This window comes from Narcine bancroftii, chromosome 3 (genome assembly GCF_036971445.1).
Source record: "Narcine bancroftii isolate sNarBan1 chromosome 3, sNarBan1.hap1, whole genome shotgun sequence".
In the NCBI taxonomy this organism is placed as follows: domain Eukaryota; kingdom Metazoa; phylum Chordata; class Chondrichthyes; order Torpediniformes; family Narcinidae; genus Narcine; species Narcine bancroftii.
In genome coordinates this window covers 222321043-222345715 of record NC_091471.1, presented here as the reverse complement: position 1 = coordinate 222345715, position 24673 = coordinate 222321043, and the positions used below count along the sequence as shown (strand labels likewise).

General features: G+C 41.5%; 1 protein-coding gene across 9 annotated transcripts in view; it reads right to left on the bottom strand.

The window, feature by feature from the left end:
• Nucleotides 1-24673, bottom strand: part of LOC138758165 (ankyrin-2-like) — a 355676-nt gene that overhangs the window by 101852 nt on the left and 229151 nt on the right. For 8 of the 9 annotated variants that reach the window (XM_069926699.1, XM_069926701.1, XM_069926704.1 and 5 more), the window contains 6 exons: nucleotides 23421-23517; nucleotides 21524-21752; nucleotides 20810-20935; nucleotides 19735-19857; nucleotides 14937-14969; nucleotides 3174-3195 (listed from right to left, as the gene is read on the bottom strand). In XM_069926699.1, the coding sequence (XP_069782800.1) occupies nucleotides 3174-3195; nucleotides 14937-14969; nucleotides 19735-19857; nucleotides 20810-20935; nucleotides 21524-21752; nucleotides 23421-23517 (630 nt within the window). The remainder of the gene's footprint in view (nucleotides 1-3173; nucleotides 3196-14936; nucleotides 14970-19734; nucleotides 19858-20809; nucleotides 20936-21523; nucleotides 21753-23420; nucleotides 23518-24673) is intronic. The other variant, XM_069926700.1, reaches the window with a different exon arrangement.

The following is a 24673-nucleotide window of genomic DNA, read 5'->3' as shown; positions in this document are numbered from 1 at the left end:
AAACATCATCCTGAATCTTTTATGCAGTCTCACTAGCTTAATCACATCTTTTCCATTGTACTAGAACTGCACACAACACTCCAGAAGTGAACTTATCAGTATCTTGTGGAAGATTAGATCCCAACTCTAATACTCAGAACCTTGGCTAATGAACTAAAAGCATAATGCTGGAGAAACTCAGCCAGTCAAACAGTGAAAGGACAGATAGGACAGATTCTATCACCAATGTGTATAAGTACAGATGGTAGTGTAGGATGACTGTGATTGGCTGAGAGTGTAGCCACACCTACTGACAGGTCTTAAAGAATTGCTCCTAGCCAGACCAGGTCATTCTGGACTGGTCGACCTACATGTGATATGCTCCAGTCTTTTAGTTAATAAAAGCCTTGGTTTGGATCAACAAGTCTTTGGTTTTTTCGACACGCTCTACAGTACATAACCAACATTTTGTGATGAAGGGCTCAAGTCCAAAACGTTGGTTATGTATCTTTATCTGCGTTTCTCCAGAATGGTGTTTTTTTTTACTTCAAGCACTGTGTCTATAGACTTTTGTGTTTTACACTTAGCTGATGAAGGCAAACTTGCATACACCTTCTTTACCATCCTGTCTAACTTTATGTCCAATTTCAGGAAAGCATACCCCTAGTTTTTTCTTTCTTCGACAAACTCTGCCATTCACTGTGAACGTCCTGGTTTGCCTACTCAAAATGCATCACTTTACACTTTTCTGTTAAATTCTATCTGTTACTCCTTTGCCCACCTTCCCAGTTGATCACAATTCTGTTGTAACCTGAGATAATCATCTTCACTCTCCATACGATCACAAATTTTAGTGTCATCCACAAATTTGCTTATCATGGCACCTACTTTCATATCCAAATCGTACATGACAAACAACATATATGACAAGCCACTGCTCATGAGTCTTCAATCTGAGAAAACATCCCTCCAATAACTCTGTCTGACTCCTTCCATGAAGCCAATTCTGTATCCAATTCACAAGCTCAAGCAGGATATGAGGTGATCCAACCATCCAGACAAGCCTATGGCAAGTGCCCTGCTAAAGTCCGTGAGGACAATGTCATGAACCGCCTTGGTCATGTTTTCAGAAATCAACTTCACGAGCCACAATTTTCCATGCACAAAGCCACGCTCTCTGTCCCTTTCCTTTACCTTTGCAGATAGATCCTGTCTCTCAGAAACCCTTCCAGTAACCTTCCCAACACTACTCTTTCAAGTTTCTAAAGCCATTAAAATTAACTTTGCCTCAATTTAGGACTTTAACTTATGGAACGGGTTATCCATAACTATTTTAAACCTAATAGAATTATTGTGCCTGGTCCCAAAGTGCTTTCCAATTGAAATATCAAACATCTTGCCCAGTCACATCTCTCAATAGGAGGTCGAGCACTGTCCTGTCTCCAGCAGGGCCATCTATATATTGCTTGAGAAAACCTACCCATGCACTTTTAACAACATTCTATCCCATTTAATTCCTTAGGAATATATATCTGGTATTTTTCTTTCACCAACATCAGAAACATTTCAGAACTGATATTAACGTGTTTCAAAGTAAAACACGAACATCTGCAGACATTGCAATCGAAGTAAAAACACAACACCGGAGAAACTCAGCAGGTCAAACAGTGTACTTTATGTAGCAAAAATAAAGATACATAAACCAATATTTCGGGCTTGAGACACTCACCAAAGTATGAGCATGGACAGACATGTGAGTATGGGAGTGAGTGCAGAATTGAAATGGTCGGCCACTGGGAGATCCCTGTCATTGATGCGGACAGAGCGAAGTGATTTCCCAGTCTGCACCCAGTCTCTCCGATGTAGGGAAGACCACAAAGAGGGCACAGGATGCAGTAGGTCACTCCCGCAGATACATAAGTGAAGTATTGCTTCACTTGAAAGGACTGCTTGGGGCCCCAAATGGTGGTGAGGGAGGAGGGGTGGGCACAAGTGTGGCACTGCCTGCAACTGCAGGGGAAGGTGCTGGTGGGGTGATGGGAGAGATGAGTAGACAAAAGAGACATGGAGGGAGCAGTCCCCATGGAAGGCAGAGAGGGGAAGCTGTGTCTAGTGGTGGGATCATGTTGTAGGTGGCAGAAATTACGAAGGATAACATGTCGGATGCGGAGGCTAGTGGGGTGGTAAGCAAGGACAAGGGGAATCCTGCACTTGTTACGTCTGGGGGCAGAGGGGGCCAAGTCAGATGAGCGGGAAATGGAGGAGAAGCTGAGTTGATGGTGGTGGAGGGGAAGCCACAAGTGTAGAAGAAGACAGACATTTCAGATGATCTGGCCTAGAAGTCCTCACCTTGGGGACAGATGTGGCAGAGATGGATAAATTGCGAGAAGAGAATAGAATCCTTGCAGGGGACAAGGTGTGAGGAAGTGAAGTCGAGGTAGTTGTGGGAGTTTGTGGGTCGACGTGTTTATCTTTGGCATGTGAACAATCTTACACATTGCAGTTAATCCCCCATTGCTGGTTTCTTGTTAGATTTCCCACAGAGTGACCAAGGCAGGTTCTAGGTAAGTGGCAACTTCAACACACCTTGGCATCAGTTTGGTTGATATTGGTTTCCTATACATATGCATGATTAACTTAAACCATTACTGCAGGCATGTTCTTAACAGAAGTTTTCCTCAACAATCATCGTGGGAAAAATTTTAAATGCATGTTGAAAGTCTCCAACATGTTATCCCCTAAAATTCATGGAACATTACAAATTTACCCCCACCACTGCCACAAAACAGCATAGTTTACAAAATTATTTGGTATTTTGACTGCATTTTGCTTTTGGTACAAAAATCGACACTGTACTTCACCACAGTAGATGCCATTTCAATATTGGAACATTTCAAAACGAGTGTGGAACAATATGTTAAGTGAGACAAGGAGCAGGCATGCCCTCTGCTCAAAGAGCATGATAAATATGAAAAACAGAAAGAATTTAATGAGAATGCCACGGGATGTTAAAGGAAAGTGGATGCTTAGTTATTAATCTATGTCAGCATTGTTTAATCAATTAAATAACAATTAAATAGAATTTACCGTTACCTCTAAAAGCATTAGTAACAAGCTACTCATTAAAAATAAACTATTCTGCACTCTCATGCTGCCTTTATTAATTTAATTTTACAGACATAAATCATTCTTACATTTATCTTGAGTTCCAGGCACCTGTAAACAACAAAGATATAAGTTAGAGCAATTTCTTTTAAAGAGGTTTAATTTAGATTGCTAGTATGATGTTTAGCAATGAAGTGGCGGGTTAAGCAACCTCACCCCTGTTTGATTTCAAATTCCCCAACTTCATTCCACTTCAAGCATTGAACAGAGGCAAAGCTGCTCTAAAAGGAGGGATCAAAACAATTGGTGGGTCAGTCATATTTGTGCTACATTACACACTTTGTCCATTAATCCAGGGTTAATACTACTGATTTGTTCTATTGACCTGTTAATAATTTTTGGTTACACACTTGATAGAGGTTAACAAGATTCTGAGAGGCATGGATAGGGTGGGTTTCTCAGGGCAGGATCAGCAAACACCAGAGGACGTGCGTACAAAGTTGAGGGAGGGAAGTTTAGGGGAGACATCAGGGGGAAGTTTTCAACACAGAGAATTGTCTGTTCCTGGAATGCCATGCTGGGGATGGTGGAAGCTAAAATATTAGGGGCATTTAAGAGACTCTTAGACAGACAAATGGATGAAAGAAAAATAGAGGATTCCGGGGAGAGAGCGTTTAGTACTTTTTTAGGGAAAGGATATAAGGGTCGACACAATATTGAGAGCTAAAGGGACTGTACTGTGCTGTATTGTTCTATATGTATACTTTAATTGACACCTTATAGTCATAGGGCATGTAAAAGGTCCTTTGGGCCAACTCATCCATGCCAACCAAGTTGGTATTCTGGCAATAGCACTTCTGAATTGTTTCAAAAGTTGTAATTGTACCCAATTCTATAGTTTCCTCTGACAGCTTGTTACAGATATAGACCACCCCCAGAGAGAAAAAAAAAATTACTTCTGTTCCCTCTTTATTCCCTCCCCTCTCGTCTTAAATGCATGACCCCCAGTTCTAGAATCATTTACCCTGGGGAAATGACAGAGAACATTCACTTTATTCGTGCCTCCCAATGATTTTATTATCCTCTACAAGGTTGTCGTTTCCTACCACCTTCCCCTGCCTCCTACACTCTAGGGAGCAAAGACTCACCTATACAATCTGTCCCGAAAACTCAAACCTTCCAGTCCTAGCAATATCCTGGTAAATATATTTTGCCACACTTCCAGTTTATTGACATCCTTCCAAAAGCTCGATGAGCACTTCAGCTGTGACCTTGTAGAGCTCAATCTGAGGTCCCAGCTTTTGTACTCAATACCCCACCCACTGAAGGCAAACATGTCAAATGTCTTCTTCGCCATCCTGCCCATTTGAATCGTCACTTTGAAAGACCTATGCACCTGTACCCCTGGGGCTCAATATAAAATAATACTTTTAGATCAGATAACAAGAGAACACAAGCAGAATTACTATTCTCTGTGCATTGTTTGAAATATTTCCCAGCACAACATCACATTATGACATAAAAATAGATCACACACAATACTAAAACAAGGCCAGTAAATATTCCATGCTGTATTTGTCACCAGACATGGAATGTAAAAATGTTTTGTTATTTTAAAGTCACTGCATACATTTAAGTACTTATCATTAATTTCCTTCTTTGGATAATTTCAATATAATGTATGCAGCTAATGGGAATGATGAGAAATGCAAATTTTGACACATAATGAATGGACTGTTTTCTTCTGCATTCTCTCACCCCTCCAGCTCTGAAATGCTCATTCACTTCATTGTTGTCCCATGGTGAATCATTCTTGGACTACTTTAAGCCCATCAAATGGTTCATGAAAATGATCTCTCCATTTAAAAAAACTTTCAAATTTTTTGGCATAGAAATAGGCCTGTTGGTAACTGTGTTTATACCAACTATCATATCTATCTATACTAGTTCCTGTTGCTTGAATTAATTCCATATGCCTCTGTGCCTTGCTCATTCAAGTACCTCTTAAATGTTGTTGTTCCTGCCTCCACCTCCTCCTTCTCCAGCATCTCATTTCCAGATATTAACTACTTCCCACAAGAAAGTCTTACCTTCCTGTTCCCTTTTAAACTTCTTCAGGAGTTTGCAGAGATTTAGTATGACTCCAGAAACCCAGGCAAATTTCGACAGAGGTGTGGTGGAAAGTGTGCTGACCGGCTGCATCACGGTCTGGTATGGAAACACCAATATCCCGAGCGTAAAGCCCTCCAAATGATAGTAGACACGGCCCAGGGCATCACAGGCAAAACCCTCCCCAGTATTGAGTACAGCTACAGGGAACGCTGCAATCGGAGAGCAGCAGCAAACATCAAAGGCCCAGCACACACCCTGTTCTCACTGCTTCCATCAGGAAAGACGTATAGATGCCACAAGACTCACACCACCAGGTTCAGGAACAGCTGCTACCCCTCCACCATCAGACTCTTCAACAACCAACTCAATCAGAGACTCGTTTAAGGACTCTTACCTGTGCAATTTATTGATTTCCTTTTTTTATTCTCTCTGTATTACACACAATTTGTTTACATTTGTTATCTGTTTACATTTCTTTGTTGACATGTTTACACTGTGGGCAGTTTTTTTGTCCCACTATCATTTAGTCGTGATTCTACCGCACTCGCAGGAAAAAGGAATCTCAGGGTTGAATGTGATGTCATGTATGTGCTCTAACAATAAATCTAAACCATCCTTTCTCTCATTTTAACTCCAGCTGTAGTTTCCCCCTTACAAGGTGACCAGCCACCTTATCTCTGCTCCTCATAATTCCCTATACCTCCATCATGGGCATCAGTCTTCACTCCATGAAGAACATCTTTAAGAAAGCAGCCTCTAGCATTAAGGACCTTCAGCACTCAAGCAGGCCATCAGGAAGGAGGGACAGGAGTAGAAACAGAAACAGCTCATTCCCCTCCACCATCAGATTTCTGAATGGACACTAATTATTTTCGCACTAATTATTTTTAAATTTTTTAAAACCTATTTAAGAAATGGTAATTTTGTAGTAATTCTGCACAATACTGCTGCCCCAAAATTTCCTGACACATGTTCATGACAATAAACCTGATTCCGACACCTCTATCACAATACCTCTCAACAGCTTTTGCCCCAGGGAAAATAGACCTGTCCTATCCAATCTCTCATTTTAACTCAGTCAACAAAAAGTGGTGGAGAAAGTCAGCAGGTCATGCAGCTTCCATAGAAAGGAGAAGGCCTGAGCCCTCCTTTGGGAGGGCAAATGAGTGGGCACATGTGGAAGTGTAGAAGAGTAAGCTGAGAAGTGATGGGGAGAAAATTGCGAGTGAAGAAAGGTAGCTCTGATAAGAGAAGAGAGACCGAGGGATGAGGAAAGGAGAGAAGACTTGGTGGGGGGGGGGGGGGATAACAGAAAATGGAGAAGTCGATCTTGATGCTGTCTGGGTAGAGGCAGCTGAGACAGAATTTAAGGTGTTGTTCATCCGATTTGTGGGTGGCCTCAACTTGGCAGCACGAGGCCGTGGACAGACATGTCAGTGTGGCAGTGGGGTGTGGATTTGAATTGGTTAACCACTTTGTGGTCCTTGCTGTTGTAGTGGGGGTGCTCAATCAAGTGATCAATTTTAGTTTTGAATAAGATTTTTGGTCCAAATGATCTGAGCTCTTGAGATTCAGTTCAAGTTGGAAAATTGGATCCAAACGTGGCTTGGTACAAGGAGACAGAGGATGGTAACTAAGTGTTATTCTGGTGGCAGAAACTTGTGACTGATAGCAGACTACCGTGATCGGTGCTGAAAACCTTGTTGTTTGTTATATAAATTAATCATCTGGATATGAAATTTTAATTTTTTTAAAATTTAGACATACAGCATAGTAACGAGCCATTTCAGCCCATGGGCCTGTGCTGCCATTTTCCACCCCATTAACCTAGAACTCCGGTACATTTTGAATGGTGGGAGGAAACCAGAGACCCCGGGGAAAACCCACGGAGACACGGGGAGAACATACAAACTCCTTACAGATAGTGTGGGATTTGAACCTCAGTCTGGAACCGATCGGTGGCACTGTAAAGGTGTTGCACTAACCGCTCTGCCGTCCTAATTCTGGGCACGTGAATAGCAAGTTTATAGATTACATAAAATGGCGGCAGAATAATAGACTACAGGATAATATTAATGTTGAGATGTGCAGAGCAACGGCAGATGGAATTTTATCCTGAGAACTGCACTTCGGAAGGACAAATCAGGGTGGGGCATATCGTCATTGGTGGAGCCCCACAGGTGGATTGAGAACAGAAAGTTCTTGGTGTACAAGTCCAAGGATCTCTAAAGGTAGCAACATGGATAGGTAAGGTGTTGAAGAAGGCATTTCAGTTACTCGTCTTCACATGCCAGGGCACAGGATGCAAGGGCAGGTAGGTTGTGATACAACTTTATAACACCTTGCTGGTCACACTGAACGACCATGTACAATTTCAGATATTTCACCATAATTATACAAAATTATGAGCAGCATTCGTAGGCTAATTAGTTGATTTTCCCATAGCAAAGACCAGAGGCGCAGGATAAGGGTAAAGGGTAAGAGAATTAAGGGGAACTGGGTGTGGTAAACCACTGTTACACCAGGAATGGCTGCTACTGACTGGACACACCACCCAAGACTGATCCTACCCATAGGCCCTTGCAGGCCACCCTTTTACTTTTGGTTTGATTAATCAAGGAGGTGGGTGGTTGTTGATAGTGTTCCAGTCTTTAGCTATTAAAAGCCTGATTGTTTCACCACTCAGACTTTTGTGAATTACTGATGGTTCATCACAGAGGAAAGTTTTTCACCCAGATGTTGGTTAAAAATTGGAACGCATTGCCTCAGGGATGGAGGAGGCAGATATAACATTTAAAATTTAAAAAGTAATCGCAAAAGTACTTGAAATGCCAAAGCATAGAAAGTTCTGGATCAGGTACAAATGGGTATGATGATGAGCAGGGACAGAGTGGGGCTGCAGGGCCTGTTTCTGTACTGTGTGACGTTATCACTCTGTAACAGTACTGGAGCAGTACTCTGTAATGAGGCAGCGTGATTGGTGTAGTGGTTAGTGCAACGCCTTTCTAGTGCCAGCAATAGGGACCAGGGTTCGAATCCCATGCTGTCTGCAAGGACTTTGTATGTTCTCCCCGTGGCTGTGTGGGTTTTCCCCAGGGGGCCCGGTTTCCTCCCACCGTTCAAAACGTACCGAGGGTGTAGGTTAATGGGGTGTAAATTGTGCGGCATGGACTCGTGGACTGAAATGGCCTGTTACCGTGCGATACATCTACATTTTTAAAATGTACATTTAAATTTAAATTTTACAAAATGTAAAACACTAGAGCACAAATGATGCCGGTAAACACCAATGCAAGGCTCCAACCTCACAGATTTCTCAACTCCCAACAGAGGGCAAAAGTGTACACCTGTTAACGTGGGCCCAGACCCTTCGCTTTAGTGCATTGCCATATCAATGAAAACGAAGGAAAACCCAAATAAGTCAATTTTATTCTTCATGGAGTAAAAGTTGAAGTGAAAATTTGACCAAGTTTTGATGAAACTTTGAAAGTGTAAACAGATTTTGTGATTTAGTCAGAGGTTTCCAGTAATGGATGCTGTGTAACTGCTGAGTTCCTCCAGCAATTCTTTTAATGAAGAGGGTAGTTAAGTACAGATCTATACACATTTGGAAAGTCATTGACAGATTAAAGACAGTCAAAGCATGGGTTTGAGAGTGGCAGATCATGTCTTGGCAATTTGATTGAGTTTTTTGATGAAGAGATGCCGCTGTAAATGCTGACAAAGTGGACTTCAGTAAGATATTTGACAAGGTGCTGATCCTGAAGATAGACATGCATGGGATCCACAGTGAGCTGATAGCTTGGATATGACTCATCCAAGACAGACCGTATAGTTTGAGGCCATTATACTGGCTGGTGGCCTGTGACCAATGGTGTTTATATTTAAATTTAGACATATAGCACGGGTACAGGCCCTTTCAGCCCACTGTCCCATGTCACCCAATTGAGCAATACCCCCGGGACATTTTTATTTGAAGGGTGGGAGGAAACCGGACCATCTGGAGGAAACCCACACAGACATGGGGAAAGTGTAGACAGCGCCAGATTTGAGCCCCGGTTGCTGGCATTGTAACAGCGTTGCACTGTTGTGCTAACCGTACCACCCCTTTCCTTGTCATGATCTTCTGCAGGGAGTTGTGTTGGTACCTCTGTTATTTGTGATATGTATATCTATATATAAATGACCTAGATGTAAAAGTAGGTGGGAAGATTAGTATATTAATGATGGATAAAAGAAATTGGTGGAGTTATGGACAGTGCAGAGGGTACAGATCAGGGCAGAGAAATAGCAGGTGGCCCAGTATGAAATTTTGCCCCATGGGACATCCAATGAAAGTGCAAAGTATATAGTGAATGGCAAGATCCTTAAAGCATCGATGTGCAAAGGAATGTAAAGGTTGAGGCCCATAACTCCTTGAAAGAGGTGATGCAAGTTGATCGGATGGTAAAGTAGGGGCATGGCATTAATTACAAAAGTGAGTCATGTTACAGCTATTTAACCCTTTGGTTAGCCAGCCCTTGGAATACTGTGTGCAATTCGGCTCATCCCATCAAAGGAAGGATCCGGATGCTTCAGAAAGGGTACAGGAGCTTTACCAGGGAATTGCCTGGTTTAGAGGGTGTGTGTTATGGGGACAGTTTAGAAAACTTTGAGTTGTTTTTACTGGAGTGTCGGAAGCTGAGGGGCGACCCACAGAAGTTTATAAAACCATGAGAGGCATTGATGAGGTGACAGTCAGAATCTTTTCCCCAGGGTAAAAGGATCAGACACCAGATGACATGTAATTAAGGAGAGATAGAGGATACAGGGAGATGTGTGGGCATTGTTTTATAAATACACAGAATAGTAGGGGCCTGGAATGGGCTGCCAGGAGTAATGGTGGAAACAGATACAAGAACAGCATTTAAGAGGCTTTTCAATAAACACATACATTTGTAGAAAATGAAGGAAATATATTTCATGTGCAAGTATCAGAGTTTTAGTTTAATTTGGATATCATGTCTGGCATAGACAAGAAGGTGTCCTGTTCTATGTTTAGGTTAAGTTGGTGAAGATGGATCAATAAACAGATTAGCCTGTGCAATATCATAATATCCTAATGATAATAAACTGTTCACTACCATCCTCTCACTCCTATTGTATCCAATTAGCTGGTCACCCTGGATTGTATGTGATCTCAACCTCTGGACCAATCTACTATATAGGGCTTTGTCAAGGGCCTTGCTAAATTCTGTGTAAACAGATTCTACTGCTCTGCCCTCATCAATCTTCCATGTCAACTCTTCAAAAAAAAACTACATTTGTGAGACTGGATTTCCCATGCTCAAAGTCATACTGACTATCCCACTTCAGTCCTTGCTTTTCTAAATACAGATAGATCCTGTCTCTTAGAATCCCTACCAATAATTCGCCCATCAGTGATGTGTGCTCATTGTCCTGTCATTCCCTGGCATGGTTCTTTATTAGAGCTCAACTCAAATAAAGGTCCAATATTAGCCATCCTCCTGTTTAGAGGCATAAAATCGAAAATTATCACATTGGAAAGGGTGCAAGAGAAAACAAGGATTGATTGATTAATCAGTAGTTGGGAAAATACTAGCATTGGTTTTTTTTTCAGGAACTTAGACTATTGGGAAACAAAAACATTGGATTTGTTAAAATCCATGTGCATTTGACAAGCCGATTGAAATCTTATAAGTTTAGAATAAGCAGATTCGGTAAGGGTGAGCCAGTTAAAGAAATAGACTGTGATTTTCAGATGACCTTCCATAAGGTGCCTCACAAGAGATCATTAAATAGAATTGGAGTGCATGGTATTGAGAGTACTGTTGAGTGCATGGTATCGAGGGACCGACAATTAGTAAATGGACAGAAAACAGATAGTAAAACACGAAAGTCTGCTGACACTGTGTGGTAAACCACAGAAATGCTGGAAGAACTCAGCATTTATCGCAGCGTCCAAAGGAGGTACATGTCTCTGGCTTGAGCCCTTCTTCAAGAAATGAGAAAATGCTGAACAGAGAGTCATTTTTTGAGATTGGCAACCTGTACCTACAGCAGCTGTCTGCAATTTACAGCGATGATTGGATACTACAAAATGAGGAAGCAGTGGGGGCCATGAGGGGGATGCAGGGAGGCCTCAGCATGTGGACATCAGTTGGCAAGAACATGGGAGGTGGAAATATCAAGCCTGCAGGATAAGATATCCACCTTTGTAGGTAAAATGGAAAAGCAAAATATTTCTGTTGAGATATTGAATGGTGTTGTGTACAAAAACCACTGAAAATTGACATGCAGATTCAGCCAGCAGTTCAGAAGGTAATTGGCATGTTAGTCTCTTTATTGCATGAGAATTTGAAGGATTATTTTGAAAACTCCATCTTATTCCTCCTCACATTTATGAACACTCATAGCTTGACATGTTATCAAAGAGCAGCGCTCACTTGGCCAATGGAGTGGGGGATAGCAATACCCCAAGCTAGAAGCTGGAGTTAAATGAGAAAGTAAGGGAGAGAAAAACTGGGGGGATCGTTATTGTAGCAGTGAGAAGGATGAAGGGTGCAGTGACAGCAGGCATTTTCTTGCCCTGTCAAGATTGTGACTAGGATTGGGAAGAGTGGAGTCTGGTGTCGCAAGGTCAGACAGGTTGGTGGTGGGAGGGGAAGAGAAAACTAACGTTTATCATGGGGATCAAAGGTGGAGGCAACAGTACTTTTGCTATGGAAGTGATTGGTGAAAGGTACCAGGAGCTTATTTTGAAGGAAAAAAAATATTTGAACAAGGTCGCAGGCCAGGATAGGTGCACATCAAAGCTGAGACAAGTCTGTTCAGTGAGTAGAACCTAAAAGATAAAAGTAGATATTTTGGTGGCACAGCAAGAGGAAGTCAAAAGTGTTTGGGAATGCCTAACTGTCCAAGGTCAATATTACTTAAATGACTTGATGAAGGGTTTCAACCAGAAATGTTAACAATTCTTCCCCCTCCCCCCACCCCCCCGACAATTGCTGCTTAACCCACTGAGTTCCTCCAGAGAACTTTATTGTTCACGTTCTTCTGTAATGCACAAAAAAACAAGGCTGTGAATGGCATCTTTCCAAACATTCCTCACGTGGAAAACCCACTGCTTCCGAAGTTGCAACAATATCGAGGGAGGCCATTCAGCTCATCAGACGCTCTAGAGCAATCCCAACAGTTTCATTCCTCACCTTTGAAACCCAATACCTTACTCTTGGACAGGTCCATCAATTCTTCTCACACTGACTTTGCAAACTGACAGCTGCCAGTGGGAGATAAAATCGGAGCATCTCCACGGCCTTATTGGCACTTTGCCAGGTTGAATTTCCAGATCGTTGTGAAAGGATCTTGATCTGAGCAAAAGATTGATTTGCAAATGCAAAAGAGCTAAAGAGGACATCATATAGTGCAACAACATTTTCAATCAAGTGAGCACTAATAGTTAAAGGATGTTGCCCATCAGTTAATTTGTAGGGGAATTTCTCTGCAAGGATAGCAGATATCAATAGACTTTAAGACCAAACTTTTGGGCTCACATAATTTTTTAACCTATCTGGTTATTATCTGAATTATTCACGTGAGGAGCATTATGTGATTAGTTACCACGCTTGGGATAATTTCACTTGTACTTAGCCGTAACTGCAGTTCTAAATTTAAATTTAGACATACAGCACAATAACAGACCCTTTGGCCCACGGGTCCGTGCTGCCCAATTAACAGACAACCCCCAGTACGTTTTGAACGGTGGGAGGAAACCCGCACAGACACGGGGAGCACATACAAACTCCTCACAGACAGCTTGGGATTCGAACCCCTGTTTCAATCGCTGGCGCTATAACAGCGCTGTGATAACTCTGCCGCCCATTCTGGACCAGAAGTGACCTGAGTGACCTTAGGGTGTGGAGTTTTAATACAGCAACACGTTAGATTCTGACGGTGATTCCGTAGCATATGCAACAGGAACAGGGATGAGCGTTTGGCAAGGACAAGAGGGCGAACAGAAGAAGCACAAGAACTACAGATGCTGGAATTTATGAGCAAACACTCAGAAGCTGGAGAGACTGCATCCATGGTGAGAAATGGGCAATCAATGTTTTGGGATGGGACCTTTCATCAAACTACAACGCATGGAAATTTGGCTGCGTGGAAGTGAATTTAATCTGTCCACACATTTAGAAAATAACATACATGAAATTCTTTAACTTTTGTCCACCGTAAGGCAAGGCAGACAGAGTTACCGATTTGTCCGGTGCCCCTCACAGAATCCTACAGCACCTGGTGTTCATAGGTGGTCTCCCCTCCAAGTATTGACCAGTCTTGTGCCTGCTGAGCTTCTGAGGCAGAAGGTGGGAGTAGATGGAGTGTATTCTGACTGGAGATTGGCGACTAGTGTTGTTCTGCAGTTGGGAATAACCTGGAGAAAGAAGTGGAGGGGTGGGTGAGTATGTTTGAAGATTGAGGTGCAGTGGATAGAGTAGAAGGTTGTTGTAGTTTGCCATGGAATAGAGACAGGATGAAGAGTTGGACTGAGAAGAGCAGATAGAGTTCAGACCGGAAAAGTATGTATTAATACATTTTGGAAGATTGAAGGCCAAATACATGGTTAATGGTACAATTCTCAGCAGCATGGAAGAACATAATGAAGAGGGAGTTGGTAATGTTCTCCCCGTGTTCACGTGGGTTTTCCCTGGGGGCTCTGGTTTTCTCCCACCCCTTGAAATGTACCAGGAGTGTTGGTTAATGGGGTGTAAACTGGGCAATACAGACTTGTGGGCCCAAATGGCCTGTTATCATGCCTATGTCTAAATTTTAAATGTATTTTTTTGAAATAAGCCTAATTGATTGCATTCTGTGCATTTGGTGTGACCACATTAGGGTTCAGTGGTGAGTCCAAGCACTGATTGGGTGACTGCTTTGCCAAGCACCTGTGTTCTGTCCATCAGGCCAAACTGGAACTCCCAGTTACCAGCCATTTTAATTCTGCTCATCTTTCTCCATACAGACATGCCAGTCCTCCACTCCATCCATTTCCAGGGTGAGGTCAAATGTAAACGTAAACTGAAGGAACGACATTTCAAATTCTGCCTTGCTGCAAAAAAGCCCATGGCATGAACATTGAAGTTTTCAGTTTCTTACCCCAATCCAGTTCAACAGTTTCCATTTTACTTTTCTCTTAAATGGTCGCTCCCACTACCACCACCATCGACCACCATCCTCATCCCCTACCTGTCTATCCACCTCTTCCACCTTCGTTTGGCCAATATCCTATCATCTCTTAGCCCCGCCCAAGTCTCTCTCCCATTTTAAAGGTAGCGAGTGGCTTGCAGTTGCCAAATGAAAGATTACAACTGAATAATGTTTGCTTCAGCAGGATTCCCAGTCAAATTCCATCGCAATAAATCCATGTCTTTCAGATAGAACAGGATATTGATGTAATGGTGCAGGTTTGAATATTCATCATAGTTTCTAAAATGATCATTATTGTGCAGATGGCTGTCAGAAATTGCCCAGCAAACTGCTGGATTTATTTCATTTTAAAGAAATCAAATTTATTTTCAATTGAAATCAAAGCCAGAATTTTTAAAAAAAATCAAAGTTAGTGAGAGATAAAACTGCACCATTGGCAAAACGATCAGAATTACATGGTGGAATTAATGCCAGGCCTTGTTAGAATATTAGTGGAATGTAGTTACATAGGAACAGAATAGCACTGTTAAAATTACCTCTTCTTCTTGCTCCTGGTCTGAATCTGACTCCTTCCCATCCAAAGTTGACAAGAGGCAAATAAAAAAGAACAGGCAGAGCACGGAATAATCAGGGTTGCAGCAGCAGAGACTTAAAACAGGCATAAAGGAGTTACAGCTCATCAGCACAGCAAGTTATTCCGAAAGATGCAATGCAGCACAAAAATAAGTGAGCATCGTATTAACATCGCAAAGGAAGGGCAAAAAAGATTGCAACTGTTCAACATGTGTGATAACGTCACCAATACACCATGCACAATAATATAAAGGATTTTTAGATTTGAGGATCAGTTTACAAGTTTTGTCCTACTCTGGACAATGAAAGAGAAGAAAAATAGACCAGGCCTTCACAGATAATGTTTGACTGCTCTGCCACAGAAGTAAACCCACGACACTATCCACAGATCATGACTGATCAAGTCAGAGCTTGACTTTCCAATTATCCCAGATTTATTTGCATTTTTTATGCGAGTGAAATATTTTGCACAAGATCAAAATACCTTTGTACTTTTAGGGTAAACAGCAAAGACCCACCTAATTTGCAATCACCTGTCAGCTACCAAAGTGATAATTTTATGAGATATTGCTGGATGTAAAGTTTTGGAAAAGATGTTCAATAGGGCTCTATACTTCTATATTTCAGTCAGACAACTGGCTTTCTCCTTTGATAATTGGCACCTGCAAAAACCAATATTATTTTCCATTTCAACTAAATCCACATCAGTACCTTTATTTCCACAGTGAAGTTGAAAGCTTGCCTTCCTGCACACAAACGTTTTGCAGGGAGAGACAAGCAACTTAAGGAAAAGTTGTGAAAAAGAAGAAAAAGCACAGGAATAAGCCATTTGGCCCTGTGCATGGATAAGAAAGGTTTAGAAGGATATAGGGCAAGTGCAGGCAAATAGGATTTGCTTTGGTTAGAATTTACAAGGAGGGCTGAAGGGCCTATTTTCAGAGTGTAGAAATCTATATTCAATCTCATTGAGCCATAACCATAAAATATTTTTTAATGATTGCTGACACACTCATATTCAGGAACCAGAATACCTCCAAGGGGACACATAAGCAGTGCAGATAAAATCATGCTGCATGATGTGATTCAGCCTGCAGATGTGGTGTCTAATGCGATTGTTTAGAAACACAGTCCCTGGTGCAGAATTGATTGCTGGGAGAAAACGGAGCCAGTGGTAGTTTATCTCATCAAAGCCCTTGGAGGTCCACGATCCAAGATGATGGTGGTGTTCACAGTCAGCAGCTGGAAATGAAGGTTTGCGGGCACCAGGGTACCAGAGGATCAGTGCCAGAGAGGGAGTACACACCCTCCCCTCCCACCTCACCACTTCAAAGAGGCTCTGAAGAAGTTTGAAGGGATGCAAAACCATAGCAATCGACCAGGAGAGCAAGGGCCCATTCTATAGGCGATCGTAGTGGCTGGTTGTTGGATGCAGTGCAAGCAATTATGGCAGGCTGGAGCTCAGGCCCCCTCAGGATACTGGCTTCTTTAAACCAAGAATCAGGATTCACATAGGTGTATTGGCAAGAAAGCCTTCCAAAAGGCCTTGAGCGCTGACGACTGGGGTTTCAGAATCAGGGGTCAAGGAGGATTTGAGCATAGGTTCACCACTGCCACAGAGATAATAGGGATGCCAGAGACAGCTACATCCGCAGATGCGAAAAGATCCACAGCTACTCGATGTCTCTGAAGGGACTCTCTTTTGCTTCTCTTCCTTACTTTAATAATGGTGCTGGCTTAATTGGTGACTTTTTGTTTATCATTGCAGGGCAAACAAAGGAGAACTTCTTATGGACAACACACTGAAGTGCTGGAGAAACTCAAGCAGGTTTCCCAGTACCTATTGGAAACAAAGGGATATAACCAATGTTTCGGGTTCAATGTAGCAGGGCAGACTGGGAGGCTTGGATGATACCCGCGTGGCACAAGATGTCAGCAGTGCTCTGTCATGTATTTTACATACATAAAAATGAATGGAATCTGAAATCTGAAACTTAAGATGGGTTAGCATCTGGTTGAAGTTTCTGTCAAAATAGAACAAATACACGGGTCACAATACTTGAGCAATTTCTTAGCACAATGTGAGGCAAATTGATCCTGATGGTGGGGTGACGACATGAAAGAGATTCTAGGACAGCTTTCAAAATGACCACCTGCAGCAGCATCTGCCAACATTCCTCTGATAATGGAAGATTAAGAATCAAAATTTAGGGAGATGGTAGATTGAAGAGATAAGGGCCACATGCTCTCTAAAGATGCTTTATTTTACTGCAGCAACAATCGGCAATTCAGATCTCAGCAGGTTCATCACAATATTATAGTCGAGCAACATGTGCGGAAAAGATGCAAACGATTTTAAAGTCAATCAGTTTTGCATGTCATTATAATAGATTTACAAGAGGAGTTCATACAAGACCTGTTTGGAATTTGGTTTTCTTGAATGACAATGGGAAATAATTAATTTGTGAATCTGAAGCTCTGGGATCCAGTAGCTGGCGATGAGAGCATAAATGTGCTTTCGGGTTGGCAAGATGGGGCAGAGAGGCTGAGATTTCAAAATAGCTTTTTGTTCACGTGAAGCTGTTCTCTTCGGGTGATAGTTGTCACAATATGTCTCTTCCTTTGAATAAATGAGATATTCAACGTTGCAGTAGCATCACCAGGCTCCGTGACAACCTATCAGATCTACCCCGTGAACCTCTGAAACAATTCATCAGGATGGCTTCAATTGTGAGGTTCTGCTGGATGTGTATTGCAAAACCCATCATTTAAAAATCTCAAACCCTTTAATTTACCTCCCCATTTTCAAGACTGTTTTATTATGGTTCAGGAACCCCAGTATCTGGCATCTATGTCACCAACTTTGAAATACAGCTGAGATACTGGATCAACAATGTCAAATGTACGAAAATTTAATTAGATCTTTCATTCATAGATGTGTGGATCTATATTAACATCCTATATCAGCCCATCTCCACAAGAGAAGCTGACAAATCTGCAAAGGATAGAGCTATTGATAATGTGTACAACACTGTTGATGCCAAAATTATGTTGCCATGGTTAAGGAGATTAAAGTCAATTTGTCTCAAGGGAAACATGGATAAATATGTTGCCTGGCCAAACATTTCTTTAGGCCATCTGAAGGACAAACATTAAAAATATACCTATGACATCTTCAGGATTCGTTGCAGAAATGAAAAGACATTCAATAAAATTTGGGGAGAGGTCAATATTAAAGTCTGGCCAGGTTAGTTTCTGAATGGTGTCCCATGTCTGAATGGTGTTCGGTGACTGAATGTTGCCGATGTCTGAATGATGCCCTGTGACTAAATGGTGGCCGATGTTTGAATGGTGCCTGGTGTCTGAATGGTGCCCAGAGTCTGAATGGTGTCCAGTATCTGAATGATGCCAGTGTCTGATTGATGCCCTGTGTCTGAATGGTGCCTGGTGTCTGAATGGTGCCGGTGTCTGAATGATTCCCTGTGTCTAAATGGTGCCCGGTGTCTGAATGGTGCCCAGTGTCTGAATGGCATCTGGTGTCTGAATGGTACCTGGTGTCTGAATGGTGCCCGATGTCCTGGTGTCTGAATGGTGCCCAGTGTTTTGGTGTCTAAATGGTGCCCAATGTCCTGGTGTCTGAATGGTACCCGGTGTCTGAATGATGCCCAGTGTCCTGGTGTCTGAATGGAGCCCGGTGTCCAGTGTCTGAATGGTGGCTGGCCCATCACATGCTTGCTCTATTTTTCCCTTCACAATGAATAGGAAGGGAAATGGGAATCTTCTGCACAGCCCACAGAAAATAAAGTGAACAATCAAAAACTTCAGAAGAAAATGTATCATTCACTGTTCTGAATGAAAACTTCCTCCCACATGAAGTAACTGAGGGAGAGACCATAGATGCCTTTTAAGGTGAAGGAATAGGACAATAGAGTGTCAGGGTTAGATGAAGCCTGCAGAGGAATAGACTGATATAATAATAATAACATGATACACAATCAGCATGGATGGTTTCTCTCTTGCAATTTTGGTGCTCAAAATTCTTTACAGCTACATTATGCAAAACCTTTGGAGCAGATCCTATCAAAGAGTGCCTCTAAAATAACGTGTTAACTCTACCTTAGGAGGGGCTTCTTAATATCATGGAATTAGAAGCACAGAAAACAATTTAAATCAACTGTGACCTTTGTGAAGTTGCTCGACTGAATGGAAGGTAACAATTGCAACTGATGGTATGTTCAAGGTTGGAACTTTTAGAGCCTGCAGTTCGGAAAACAAAAAGCCTGGTCTGCGCCATTATAATAGCTTCAGCCACTGCTGCATCCCACACTGAACTCACGCAAGACTCTATTTAAACAATAAATAGTTTAATACGTCACAGCCATGAACTTGTGCACCATGCACTTCATTAAAAAAAAGGCGAGGGACAATTTTAAATCATCAATGACCCAATTTGGTAATGCCTCCCAAGTCCATCACTGAACAATTGAAGTTACTCGGAGGCATACAATTGGCTTATTTAAAATGGTAATCAAAGTCTGTGAGATGGACAGGATCATCTATTAAATATGATAGGAGCTCTTCACTAAGGTGAACATTTCTCTGGTGCTCATGTCTAACTCACCAAATAGTTATCACATTTCAGCCTCTCATCTTTTGCTGTCACCAGTAACAATATTCAAACATTTCCCCTTTGTGTATTATAAACAACAAACCATCAGCTCTCTTATATCGGGTTTTATGTTGAATGAAAAATGGATTCTTTACCTTGTTATACAAAGGTAGTGTGATATTTAGGTTGCAAATAGCATGTTGTACAAGACCTCTTGTAGATTTTGGCTCTTTTATGAAGGATAATCGTCCACAAGGTTCTTGAGTTGTATCTCGTACCTGTTAATACAGTTCAGAATTTGAGATTGACACACAAATGAGGAAATCAATGAAAGAGTGAAATGAGTGAGTTATGTACTCAAACTTAACACCTATTTATGGAAATTTATTATTAGGATAGCTGAACATATTGAATATAATCAAAGAGAATGTGAAAATTAAGAATGAAGTACAGATACGCCCCGACTTACGACCATAATTGGGACCAAAGGATCGGTTGTATCTCGAAATGGACATAAAGTTAGAATTTTGTCCGTGCGCATGGAGTACTAAAGTCTTAAAGCAAACTTTTTAATCAAATCTATTTTTCCTTGTAGATTTGACAATGACAGCTTAAAGCTTCCTGAACTTGTCGATCAACCTTGGCAAATCTTTCCACCTCTGGTCCATGCTTATCTTGTTAATCGGGGTCCTGGGGTCCTGAGGCTGGTGCAGCCCTCGTGATTCCTGTGCGCATGTGCGTGAGTCGCTGGTTTGTGCATATGCCTTGGAATCACATTCTGGAGTTCAGTTGGCACATGCGCGAGTCTTCAGTTGGTGCATGTTTTAGTGGATTCGCATATTGGAGTGCACTTGGTGCAAGCAACGAGAGTTAAGCGCCCTAATGATATTGAATTTGCACCCTTAACTCTTGTGCATGTGCCAACCGCACTCCAATACGCGAACCCACTTGCGCATGTACACAGAAATCATTATACATACTCTGTATCCGTTATAGTTTGTCAAATACAACAAAATCCATGTCAATTTTCTATTTTTTCTTTATTTTTGTAAAATATTCGGTTGTATGTGCAGATGGACCTAAATCGAGTTGGTCGTAAGTTGGGGAGTTACTGTATACTAGACCAAATGAAGCTAACTACAAAATTTCCAGGTAGCTTTTGATAAAGTAACTAGAAATATCTTAATGTATTATAATCTTTTAACATGTAAATAATGATTTGCTATATACCTTGACAAACAGTGCAAGTCTATTCTCTTTAAAGGCATAGAAACTGAACAGATGATGCTGTCCACTTTTTGTAAGGGGCACAAGGTTGCCAAAACAGTCTGCATAAATCGGCTTGCCTTCCAATACCTGGAGAAACATAGGCCATTCAGGTAAAAATAATTGTGGCTTCGTAAATAAAGCGCATCGAATACATTAATTATCTTTCCCACGAGCTTCAGTCTAGGAAGGAGAAGGGTAAAATTAGGAGAGAAGAAGGGTAAAGGAAGGAGAGAAAGGAGCGAGGACAGGTATGAGGAATAATTTGGCAGTTTTAATCAAATATTAGTTGGTCAAGTGCAATAAAATGTTGCATTAAATAAGATAGAATTAATCAAAATCTTTGAAAAACTGTTGATTCAGTAATATGGGCAATCTAGTTGTATATTTCTCAAAGTAAAAAATAAGTCCCATGGGTTTGATTTTGCAAAGCAGAACATCAAAGCTTTTTTTTTAAAAAAATGCTTCAATTTATTGAATCACCTGGGTACAGAGACCAGTGGAAAAATGTGCAAAAAAAATCTACTGATTTCTGCTACCAGCTTCCCTATTCCTCGCAGAGTGTTATTTTCTTAGCTTCTCTCATGTCAAATTTGCAGGGAGAATACCCTTCACCAATTTTTTATGTCTCCTCCAGACTGTCTACCCATTAAACCTCTTCAGTCTTCATTGCGATACCTCAACATCCCTGCTCCTTGCAACCTCTGTGAAATTTTCCTGCTGTTCCAACGTTTTGTCCACCTTGTCATCTGTCATGCAGAAGCATCGCAATCGTGCCTCGATCGGATCAAGTGATTTGGCGAAAACTACAAATTTGGCCATATACGGTACACAGATAATCTCTCTGTAAACCTGTGTGGCAAAGTTCACAGATTCTTGGGTCTGCCGACAGTCGATCAGCCAGAACCTGAACACAGACAAAACAAAGCAAACATTTTATTTGGATCTTACTCATTGTCTGCCATTTACTTGCTGGAGATACAGTGAAGATTTGCTCAATAAGAGTTTACATCCAGAAGAGTAAAGATCCTGTCAAGCCAGATCCACCTTTTAATTGGACAGATGTCTCTCAGCTCCACCTCGCTGATATTGTCTATATCCCTTAATATCCTTATCTTACTAAGTCTTTCAATCTATCTTGATCACTGTTTGTGTGAAGAAATGTTTCCTGATAACAGAGCTGGAAGTCTCTCCACTTTATTTATATTCTCTTCACTGTTCCACAAGAGGTAAATGTTCCTCTCTTTCAATGCTATCAAATTCCTCAATGATTTTATAATCTTCAAGAACAAACTCTTCATCTATATACTCAGGAACAGAAATCTGTTTTCATTTAAACATTATCAATGTTCAATCTGTGTCACATAACTTTCCATGGGGAATATATCTTAAGACCGTAAGACATAGGAGCAGATATAGGCTATTCAGCCCTTTGAGTCTGCGCCCTGCCATTTAATCAGGAGCTGATTTATTTTTCTACTTAGCCCATAACTTTTGCTGCCCTGGCTAATTAAGAACCTATCAATCTCTGCCCCCAATGACCTGGCTTCCAATAACAGCTCGTTGCAAGAAAATTCAACAGATTTCCCACACTCTGGCTGAGAAAATTCCTACACATCTCTGTTCTAAGCCCTGAAGTTGTGCCCTTTTGTCTGCGACTCTCACACCATGGATCTTTCGACATCTTCTCTGTCCACACCTTTCAACGTATGAAATATTTCAACAAGATACCCCCCCCCTCCTCTGTTCTCCTAAATTCCAACAAATACAGGCCAAGAGCTGTTAAATGCACTTCAGTGGGTGGCACGGTTGATGTAGCAGTTAGGGCAATGCCTTTACAGTGCCAGCGATCAGGACAGGGGTTGGGAATCCTGCGCTGTCTATAAGGACTTTGTACGTTCTCCCCCATCTGCCTGGGTTTTACCCAAGGGCTCCCATTTCCTCCCACAATTCAAAACATACCGGGAAATGGGCTGTTATTGCACTGTATATCTAAATTTAAATTTAAAATATGAAAACCCTTTCATTCCCAGAATTCTTTGAGCGAACGTTCTTTGAATCCTCTCCAACATCAAATGAGGAGCTTAAAACTGCTCACAATAAACCAAGTGAAGTTTCGGGGTGCCTTATATCACCAGTGCCTTACCCGAGTTTAGGTGCTCAAAACTAAACACAGAGCTCTAGATGAGGTCTATCCAGTGGTTTACATGACTGTAGAAAAGTTTATCCTCCTTTTTCTCCCTATCTGTTCACTGGCTCCGATTAATTGCTGCGGTTGCTTCCTCATTGATGTCCACAGCTTCTGAACTCTGACCATTTGGAAAATGTGCAGAAGTATCCTCCTTGCATCCAAAATGGATTGCCTCACATTTCCCCATTCTGAACTCTGCCTTCCACAAATTTTCCCACTTGTTCAAATCACAAGAAACCCTCTACAACCTTCTGCTTCCATTCACCCTATTTATTGTGGCATTTCCCTCGGGGTCATTGTAATTTAGTTTGCAAAATGTCTGCAATTAGATCCATCCTACAAGACCAATCGTGCACAGTCTGTTTTTTTTTCCATGATCCATACCTTGCCGACACATTTGTTGTGAAGGAAACACACTCATTAACAAATGACAGCGGAGTTGTTCCTGTTATATCTTCCCATTGTGCTGGTGTTGTTCCTCCTGGAGAAACAGCAGGGGCAAAAAACAAAAATTGTAATTTCAATACTGCAAAGTTTTCAGTCTAATTAGAGCCAAGTAAATGCAGAGTTGATTCACGGTGCATTTGATCAATACAATGTGCTTAGGAAACTCCACTAGATAAAATAAGACTGCACTCGCATTAAGTTTTTATGATGGATAAATAAATTGTAATAAATACAATTATATTTGCGCATAGATACAAATTGTGTTAAGCACCAGTAAAATTTGAGTATGTCCAGCAGATATTATAATTAAAATTTATACTTAATCTAGTAATGCTTCTGTCAATTAATTTAAAAGCCAAAACTCTTGAATGAGCATATTTGTATTCTCTTTTGCAGATGTCCTTAAAAGGAAAAGGAATGGAGTGGCAGTTTTGTGTTTGAGCGAGGAAGATGTGAAGGACTTTGGAATTGTTGGCTAATCTGAGTAGTAAATTCACAGTTAAAAATGCTTGTGATATTTGAAATGTCTGCAGACACCGTGATTGTGGTCAAAATACCGAAATGCTGGCGGAACTCAGCAGGTCTTGTGGCATCCATAGCAGGTGAGACCTGCTGAGATCTGCCAGCATTTCGGTGTTTTGACACACAAAAAACAAGTGTGGTGTGCAGGGAAGCATTTTTATTCCTCCTAATATACAAACAGAGCTGCATGACCATCTTGTTTTGGACAATCACTGCCAAATAGCTCGCTGGAGATGTTGAAAACAGTTATGCTGAAGGCACACACTCTCTTCAAATGAACAGTGGTGACCAGAGCATAATTTATACATTGTTTGGTCAACACACCACTAAAATGAGAAAGCAAGTGGCTAGAAAATGGTTGGTTGCTCATTTAAACAAGAATTGCTCACAACCCACCAACTTTGTGGAGTTGGCTGTGTGGCCAGTTACTCTTCACTCCAGATGCAAGATTTGAAGATGACACCATCAATGTGGGCTATATCTCAAACATGCCTGGTGGCATGATGTCAGGATTACCATAAGATACAGGACCAGAAGTAGCCATTCAGCCTGTCAAGCCTGCCCCTCCATTCAATCATGAGGTGATCCATTTTCCCAATCAGCCCTTCTGCCCGGCTTTCTCCCCATCACTGGATAATCAAGAAACCATCAATCTCTGCAAACCCAAT